This window comes from Populus alba, chromosome 8, assembly GCF_005239225.2.
Source record: "Populus alba chromosome 8, ASM523922v2, whole genome shotgun sequence".
NCBI lineage: Eukaryota > Viridiplantae > Streptophyta > Magnoliopsida > Malpighiales > Salicaceae > Populus > Populus alba.
The window spans coordinates 1,198,601-1,207,586 of NC_133291.1; the positions used below are offsets into that span (position 1 = coordinate 1,198,601).

The 8,986-nt window shown below is 37.0% G+C and overlaps 3 protein-coding genes across 9 annotated transcripts in view; 2 read left to right on the forward strand and 1 right to left on the reverse strand.

Moving 5' to 3' along the window:
• LOC118030466 (uncharacterized) overlaps positions 1-1,613 on the forward strand; it is a 39,358-nt gene extending 37,745 nt beyond the window's left edge. For all 5 annotated transcript variants that reach the window (XM_073411124.1, XM_073411127.1, XM_073411126.1 and 2 more), the window contains 4 exons: positions 34-129; positions 301-348; positions 459-889; positions 975-1,613. In XM_073411124.1, the coding sequence (XP_073267225.1) occupies positions 34-129; positions 301-348; positions 459-889; positions 975-1,583 (1,184 nt within the window). In that variant the 3' untranslated portion in view covers positions 1,584-1,613. The remainder of the gene's footprint in view (positions 1-33; positions 130-300; positions 349-458; positions 890-974) is intronic.
• A 1,434-nt stretch (positions 1,614-3,047) lies between these two features.
• On the forward strand, positions 3,048-4,752 carry LOC118030472 (copper transport protein ATX1). The gene is made up of 3 exons (XM_035034590.2): positions 3,048-3,208; positions 3,782-3,857; positions 4,392-4,752. The coding sequence occupies exons 1-3, from the start codon at positions 3,200-3,202 to the stop codon at positions 4,562-4,564; spliced, it is 258 nt and encodes an 85-aa protein (XP_034890481.1). The 5' UTR covers positions 3,048-3,199; the 3' UTR covers positions 4,565-4,752.
• Positions 4,753-5,315: 563 nt separating this feature from the next.
• On the reverse strand, positions 5,316-8,650 carry LOC118030473 (IQ domain-containing protein IQM3). Of its 3 annotated transcripts, none has more exons than XM_035034591.2 (9): positions 8,079-8,623; positions 7,886-8,000; positions 7,700-7,765; positions 7,511-7,599; positions 6,960-7,047; positions 6,503-6,649; positions 6,323-6,415; positions 6,017-6,118; positions 5,316-5,820 (listed from the first exon to the last, which is right to left on the reverse strand). In XM_035034591.2, exons 1-9 carry the CDS (start codon positions 8,243-8,245, stop codon positions 5,344-5,346), a joined length of 1,344 nt encoding a protein of 447 aa, XP_034890482.1. In that variant the 5' UTR covers positions 8,246-8,623; the 3' UTR covers positions 5,316-5,343. The 3 variants fall into 3 exon arrangements, with proteins under 3 accessions (XP_034890482.1, XP_034890484.1, XP_073267229.1); XM_035034593.2 differs by having other exon boundaries at positions 5,650-5,824; positions 8,079-8,649; XM_073411128.1 differs by having other exon boundaries at positions 5,741-5,880; positions 8,079-8,650.
• Between the last annotated feature and the right edge of the window lie 336 nt (positions 8,651-8,986).

Sequence of the window (8,986 nt, forward strand, 5' to 3'; positions counted from 1 at the left end):
TTAAAAACTGACTTAATTCTAAGAACATGGCAGGTATTTGGTCAAAACCAATAGTTGCAACTAATGCTACGGTTCGTATCTATGTGCCTGCTCAGAGACTAAGGGAGTCGAAGAACATTGTCCTTCAAGGTATTTGCACAGATCTGTGTGTTTTTGTCCACTCTCCTGTGAACAGATCTGTGTCTTTTTGTTATTGGAGCAATTATCATTACAATCATAATTTAATACATATAAATTTGATTAGCATACATATATTTTACTTGTGATAATTATTCTGTGTTTTTTTCCCTAACTTTTCAGTGTTAAGTCAATTGCGTGTGTTTGCAGAAAATCTCTTCACATTCTTAGGTAAGCGATGTATATATATGTATATCCACTCGTCTATATCCCACTTCTCTTAATTTCTATCACCATTTTCATGGTTTTATTTTATCACTATTTAAATATTGTTGATCTAGGAATCAAGCAGATTTATGATTTAAAGAAGATCCACATTTATTCGGATAAAATCCTACGGTGTATGTGTGAGCATATATCTTGTCTGGATTACGAGGAACAGCTCAAGGCAGCTGTGCATCCAGCATTCCACAGTGCGGTAAAGAATGGCACCGTTGAGTTTATCATGGAGATGATCAAAGCTTGTCCTCATGTAATGATCTGTACAGATGACAACTCAAGAACCCTATTTATGTCCTCCATTGCAAATCGACAAGAAAAGGTGGTCAGCCTTTTCTATGGACTGGAAGCAACCAGATCAGGATTTGTTTCCCTTATAGATAGCTCAGGAAATACAATGTTGCATTTGGCAGCAAAACTGTCTCCTCCTTCTCAACTATCTCGGATCTCTGGTGCAGCTCTTCAGATGCAAAGAGAACTACAATGGTACAAGGTGAGCTTTCCAAACTTAACTTCTTTTTCTTAAAAACAAACAAGATTGATAGAACGTTGAGAAATAAAAAAAATCCTTAATGCAGGAAGTGGAGAGTATTATAAACCCTACAGACAAGGATTTTGCTAATGTAAAGGGTCAGATAGCCAGGGAATTATTCACAAGTGACCATAAGGACCTGTTAGTGAAAGGAGAGGAATGGATGAAAGCAACAGCAACTTCATGCACTGTTGTGGGTGCTCTCATCATTACAATTATGTTTACTGCTGCATTCACTGTTCCCGGCGGCTACGTTCAAGAGAGCGGCTATCCGATTTTTAAAGACAAGGAATCTTTTACAGTTTTTATAGTATCGGATGCAATCTCTCTCTTTTCTTCATCAACATCAGTGTTGATGTTCTTAGGAATTCTTACGTCGCGATACGCAGAGGAAGATTTCCTTAAATCCTTACCCACCAAGTTAATCATCGGCCTTTCCACGCTTTTCTTCTCCATTGCAACCATGATGGTAACCTTCTGTGCTGCTCTTATGATTATTGTGGATGGGAAATTGCAAATTATAATTCCGATTGTCTTGGTCGCATGTATCCCTGTAACTTTTTTCATGATGTTGCAATTTCCCCTCCTAGTGGAGATTTTTGTATCCACATATGGACCGGGAATCTTCAACAAAAAATTGAAACGTTGGTACTGATTAATGAAATGTATGTGATTCTTCGTGTAAGATTTAGATCCTTTTATCTCTTGCGTGTTTTAGCCTAAGTTATTATTAAAATTATTTTTTTAATTTAGATTTTAAGTGGATGATTTATACTTATATAAACTTTTAATATATTTTCAAACAAAAAAAATACTTTAAAAAAATTATGAAAATGACCTGTCAAACAATGAAGATGAGGTCATGTATATTCAGACACGCCCATCTCTGTTCTTAATTCCATCTTTTGTTATTCAATGTAGTCATGATTTATAGAATAACCAAACACATTTCTTTTGAGGATTTTGACGATACTTACAAGTTACAACCTCTCATATTTTACTGTATTCTCTGTTTTCCCCCCTCCCTCTCTCTCCCTGGATCTGTACTGAGTTACGTAGTCAACTCATCGATTGAGCAATGTAGATGATGGAGGACACGTCTGCTCATTAATTAACTAATGCCTGACGGAAGATCCTACGCAATTTTCAAGTCAACAAATGTTTAATTAACTAGAGGATGAAGGTTTTATCGTGATTAGCGAGTTAGCTCGTTACTTATATCGTTATTTATGGATGCAAGGAAAGGAATATATTATTAATACATTATATATATATATATATATATATGGAATACTAGAAGGAAGATTGAAATTTAGTTTTTACCATTTCAATGCACAAATAAGACTCAAACTCCATGTCTGGCATAGAAAAGTGAAAACCAAATTGCAAAAAATAGAAGAGGCCCTCAAGATTGAACATCTCTAGAAGACTTGAATGGCATCTGGTAATGGGGTTCTGACACTGCAACCAGGCTGCTGTGTACTAACTCTCTTGGTGGTCAAAAGTTTGTACTGCCATGGCTTGAAAAAGAATCCATGGATACCCCACAAAAAGGCATGGCTTCTTTTAAAAGTTTTAAATTTCTATTTATTTGTTCTTTTTTTCCTTTCTTTCTTGAAGCTCGGTCAGGGTAAGTGGTACCAGCACAAATATCCCTCCATTTTAGGATTGATATGTTAGGATGTAGATTTTTCTTTTGATATGCTGGAAATTCTCAAATCGAGATATGGAACTGGTTAAAACGATGAATAGATCTTAATAATCTATTTTCTAAGAAAAATTTAATATTAAAATATAAATAGATGATCTTAACTGAGTGAATTTATATAAAAAAAGATTATAAATCCTAAATAAATATTTTTTATTGGATTTAAAGTTTAGGAATGTGGTTGTAATTATTTTTTAAAATATTATATATAATAAAAAGAATAATTGACGCATGAAAAACTTATAACTAACCTAAAAAAACAGCTCTTAACTGAAAAAATAACATTGAAATCGAAAACTCAAAAGAATTTTCAAAGGAAATAAAGAGAGAGAGAGAGAGAGAGAGAAAGAAAACTTAACAAAACAGGAAGTCATAGCTAACAAGATCTGGGACCCACACAAAACTTATCATCACATTCACACGCATAAAAAAGTCTATAAATTCACCACCTTGAGGGATACAGAGAACATCAGCTCATATAATCAACACCAAACTCAAAGTCTTCTCTCTGTCTTCTTGATTCCGTGTTTCTTGTTCTGTTCCGTAACAACAACGTAATAACCATGTCTCAGGTACCCTAAATCTTCATTTCTTGATTCTTCTTTTTTTGGGGCAAAGTTTGTATTTTTATTGTTTGTTAATACTATGTTCCTGTTGTTTTGACTTGTTTTGGGATGTCTATGAATTTTGGCTGAATTTGGGTGGATATGTTGGATTTCAAGTTCAAATCTTTTCTGGGATTTCTGGGTTTTTGTTAATTTTTATTTTGTTTGGGGATCTTAGGGAGCTTTTGATGTAATTTGTTTAGTTAAGCCTGAATTTGTAGTTTAAAGCAAGTTGTTGAAGTTGTAAAATTTAATCTTGAGGGAAAAAGATTGCTGCTTTGTTGTCTAGGAACCTAGAATATGTCTGGTTTTAGTTGAATGGAAATTGTAGGATAAAGGCGATACGAAGGTTGACTTCTTTCTTTGCGTTACTGTTGTGAGTTAGAAATTTTTTTAGGGTTACATGTTAACTGATGTTTTAACCTGTTTTTGGAGATTTTATTTGCTTTACTGCCTGCCCGTTTTTTTATTTGATGACATTACATTGTGGTTATTGCTGATTTTTGCATGTCTAATGGTTTTCAATTTGTTAAATTGCAGACTGTTGTCCTCAAGGTTGGCATGTCATGTGGAGGTTGTGTTGGGGCTGTGAAAAGGGTTTTGGGAAAAATGGAAGGTTTGTTTCTGTCCTTGCAATTGATCTTTTAGTCTCTGGAACTTTGCTGATTGTGCTGTCTTTCTCGCTCAACACGCACAAAATTGACATGGACAAAACATTTTAGATTGGATTTATTGAGTTTTCAATCTTAGCTCCTGGAAGCATGCTGCTAAGGTTCTATTTCAGGAATTTTTGGGCAAGGTGTAAATCCTTTTCGTGGTCTATTTGATAATGAACTGGGGCGAGATTGGTTATAGAATTTTGCATCTTTGCAAGCAGATTAGCTGGTATGGTGAGGTTTTGAAGCATTTGCATTTTGTGAAGAAGTGAAATTTACTTTTATCTTCTTACTGTGCGTTACAAAGCAATTTTCACACCGTTACTCTTCATCTATGAAAAAAGAGAAAACAATGAAATGGTTTGGATTGTTATCTAATCTGGTCGGAAATTCCACTGGCAAGTATTATTTTCAGATGTAGCTGAGGCCCTCAGTTCATCATTGTTGTTGTAATAGATAATAATATCTTGTGTCTCTCCTGGAACATTTTTCAGGTGTGGAATCATATGACATTGATTTGAAGGAGCAAAAAGTCACAGTGAAAGGAAATGTGCAGCCAGATGCTGTTCTTCAGACTGTCTCTAAGACCGGGAAGAAGACTACCTTTTGGGAAGCAGAAGCACCAGCTGAACCTGCTAAGCCTGCAGAAACTTTGGCTGCTGCATAATGTTGCTGATACCAGCATTTACTTTGTGAAAGTTTGTTTTATTAGGTAATAGTTTATTGAACTTACTATGATTATAATGTGGATTGTCGATATCCAGCTCGCTTGTACTTGGATGTAAGCTATAATAATTTCTGGGGTACATTCATAAGGATATGATACAGAAAATCTCATCTTGTTGTCTTGCTCTATTGATCGCGTAATTCATGACACTCCTCGAAGATATAGATCATCAAGTTCTTGGCGCGTTATATAGATATGATTTCTCAGGCCTTTGAACCACTTTCAGTGTCTGGGATTTCAATTTCAGTTTTGTTGCAACTTGTGTTCTCCATCATTGTATCAAACCATAGATTTCGTGTTAAAAGATAATACAGTCTGTTCAAAAGCTTGACATATACTAATCAAGTATGAGGGTAGGGCTGTTTGTGCGAAAATAATTAACGTGTCCTCACCCAGATGCGGACGCACACACCTACCCCACGGGATAGCTTGGAGATGTCTCTTATGAGGCTGCAAGAAGTGAAAATTTGACTGATACTCCATCTAATGAACGCGGAAAGGAATGCAGATGGGACGGTATTTGATGATGCAACGTCTACTCTGCTTCTTGACAATAATTTATTTGATGAAAAGAAAGCGAGGACATTATAACATTAACCATAGCTCATCAGCATTCAGCAATGACTTCAGTTCTAACTTCAACAACAAAGGGATTACAGGAATAGAAAGCGAAGTCATAGGGAATGCCGGCTTTTGAAAAGATGGTTGATGAATCTCTGTTACATCATCCTACAAAGATCTATTATAGAGGGGAGACAACCTGGAAGTTCAGAAGCAGATGGCTTGCGCAGATCAGCACTGGGTGAGAGGTAAACAAACGTGAGAGCTTGCTCCCTTAGTTTCAGAGGATAGTCTGCAACACACCCGATTCTCGGACCAGCTCCAGTTGACCATTTCAAAGACAGTTGGTGCCCTAATTGGTATGAGCTAGCTTCGTTCTTGGATTTGATCCTCTGCAATATTGCCTTCTTTGGTACATTTGCTTTTGTGTTCTGGATATTGGCCGACAACATCCTCTTGTAACTGCATGTTCTTGTGGCTTGTGAAGACATGGATGATTCAGAAGGTTGGTAATTGTTAATTTTACTCGAAGCATGAAGTTTAGACGGCTTGGAATCCATTGACCAACCAAATTTACTCCTGTCTTGAGACAATTCCCTTGATTCACAGCTTTCACTATCTTCTGGTGTAAGAACCTGCCTAGAGCAATACCAGATGGAACAATGACCAAGTAGAAGCACCATATCAAGTGATTACTAAAGAATAAGAATAGAAGTTGGCAAAACCAGATAGGCCAAAGCTGGAAAGGCTCCATCATAACCAGATATTTTTATGCAAAAACAGCACATTGGGTGGCAGGTTTGTGAAGTATCATGGCATTGAGTTGCGTACCCGAATTTCATTGAGGTTGATCCCATTTTCTTCGAGGAAGGCCAAGAAGCCGCCAAGGTTCTGGTTAGTTGGACGGTAATGCCCACTATATGCTGATATAGACTGAAAGACAATGAAAATTTAAGATTCAGAAGCAAGAGATGCATATAGTCAAAGCAACCGCTTATCCTTTCTCCAACTCTCTATTTAATCCCAAACCAAGATGCACATTTCTCTCATACTGCAGTCATTTGTTTCAGTATTCCAGGCTTAATTGCCTTCTATAAGCTATGCTACCTACCTTCACATGGATCATGGCATTCTTACCCTGAGCTTTCCATTTTCTGCTGTTAGTCTCCCAGCAGCCAGAGTAGTCCCTCCAGCAAGGAAGCTCGAGTGATGAAATGCTCCTTTCTTTTTCTGAATGTTTAAGAAAAGACATTATTAGTCGTATAGATGGATGAAAATTTGCTAATTAAATGGTCTAATGTCCAGAATGATCCGTACCTCTCCAGCATATAGTTTTCTGCAGGTGCTCATCACGAATATCCATTTTGAACCTTCCAATCCTTGATTTGTATCTAGGAGGTTGCCATTTTGTTTGTGCACCACTGTTCCTTCAGCAATGATGTATTCATACAGTTCTCTCTCTTGCTTATTTCAGGGAAAATCGTGACAGGTGTGTGAGAACAAGTCATGAAAGCTTGTTTTTGCTAGTATTAAAAGGTTCAATTCTAATAGAGATCAAAGCTTTTCTTCTTTCTTTCTTTTCTGTAATTTGAAGCGGTAATCTACTTTCTGAATACAAGGCTATGGCAAATGTCAACATACATTTCATGATATCCTTAAATTGATCATGCAAATTTATCATGAGCTGATGTATGCAATGCAGTAGACAGCTGAATTGCTATGGAAACACAACATTCTGATAATGAGTTCTGAGTTTCTATGCTCAGGAACATACCGGTCCTAGATACTGAATGCATTCTTGGCAAAGTCTTGTTCTTGGACAGTCTTTGAGATCAATTTCTTTACCATCTCCAATATCCAGCCTGAAACCAAGCAGAAAGATACAGCATTTTAGTAACAGCAAAGAGCAAAATTTCCCTGAACAATGCAGAATGCTCATAACAGGAAGTGGGGATCCCATTGTGCTTCCGATCACAACCGAAATGGTGCTTCAAAACCTTGGCAATATTTCATAATTACACATGCAGTTTGTGGAGAAGGAAAAGAGCTGGATTAGATTCTGACTTTCGAACTTTTCAGTGGCATTTACAGATACTAGTCCATCTAGCAATCACTGTAGCAAGAACTAGATTCCAAAGTTCTGGTTTTTTATTTTTCCTTTAATGTTTTTGAGGCACATTGCATCTAAGCCAAATGCACCTATGCAAAAAAATTAAGAGCATGGATAGAAGAGAAACGTATGGAACAAATGTGATGCCCCGTCTTCCAAGTGTTAACTGAGAAAGATCAAAAGATGATCAAATTGGCTGAGACCTCTACTCGTACCAGTAGAAAAATGGCTGCAATGCATCTGTTTTACACCACTCTTCATGGTACAAATTCAAATTATGGCCATACCGATGCCTCGGATCAATCTACATCACAACATATATAAACAAAAAAGAAGTAGCAAAACTAGTACTAGAAGAAAAGGATCAAACATAATCAAACAGCTGCAGCCCAATATAGGCTTACAGCTTCAATCCAATGCTGGAAAGCTAATTTTTGTGCCTTGGCATCTTTGCCTAAACCTTTTCCGACCTGTCAAAAAGTGGAAAGTTGCATGATATATCAGTCTTCTTATTACATCAGAATTTTGTTCTTGACACTAAGCAATACTTTATTCAGTGTTCTAAAGCAGCAAGAACTTAAACAACACACCTTTGAAGCATTCAAGCTGATCCTACTCCACCGCGATGCTGCTGTTTCAGGTTTATCAAAACTGAAGAAGGAAACTGTGCTGTGATTGAGCCTTGCATAATCTAAAGCTCGCCACCTTCACATTCACATCAGATTAGAAAAGAAAGAGTTCCATATGTTGTATTATCTATACAAGAACATGAAGGGCACGTACCAGAGCTCTTCAGCAACCACAGCAGAATCTGCTAACCTGCGACGGGTACGATAACTCCTGTAAACTTTCTGCAACTTCACAGCTGCTGTTGATTCAAATCTCTTGCTTCTTTCAGAACGATCCTTTTCAGTCAATCCAGAACGATAGCGATCTACAGAAAGTGCCATTTCAATTTGTGTAGATCAAGAAATTAACACCAGAAAGTGAGATTTCGAGGGATCATAGCCGATATTCTGCTTCAGCACCTCAAAAAAAATTTCTACATCAGCCCTGCCTATATACTGTGTTTGCTTTACAAACCTTATGTCTTTAGCCCTGAATGAGCCATTAATGCGCTGAAAAGGAACCACGTTTTGGGGGAAACTTGAAAGAAAGTGGGTCTACACTGTTTCCACCAGGAGTCATGTCAGCTGGCACTGCAAATTGCAATGTCAAAGTGCTTCCTCCCTCAATTGATTGATTTTTTCCCCCTCTCCACTTGAAGATGGGAGGGATAGTCCTAGCTGCCTCTATAAATATCCTTGTACGAAAAAAGGATGGAAAATAAAATCATAAAAAATTATCTTAGAGATAAAAGGGAAAACAGACTGGTAGGTGCGCAACCAGTACTCGTACATCATGCATTTATGTTGGTTCCATATACAAAAGCTGGCTCAGCAACAAACACCACGTAACCGCGAAGTATTTATGGTTTGATTGATCGAAAAACATATAAGTTCATATAAAAACATAACGAACAGTTTCTTGGTAAGTCTTCAATTTGAGGATATATTTAAGTATATTAAAGTTTCAAGACTTAAATGAAATGGTTGTCAAAGTTAGAGGGTGTCACGATCCTGGACGAAACGGATCATGGAAGGAGAACTAGAGCCTTTTAGTTCATAAAACCAGATGAACCTTCTAGCTTC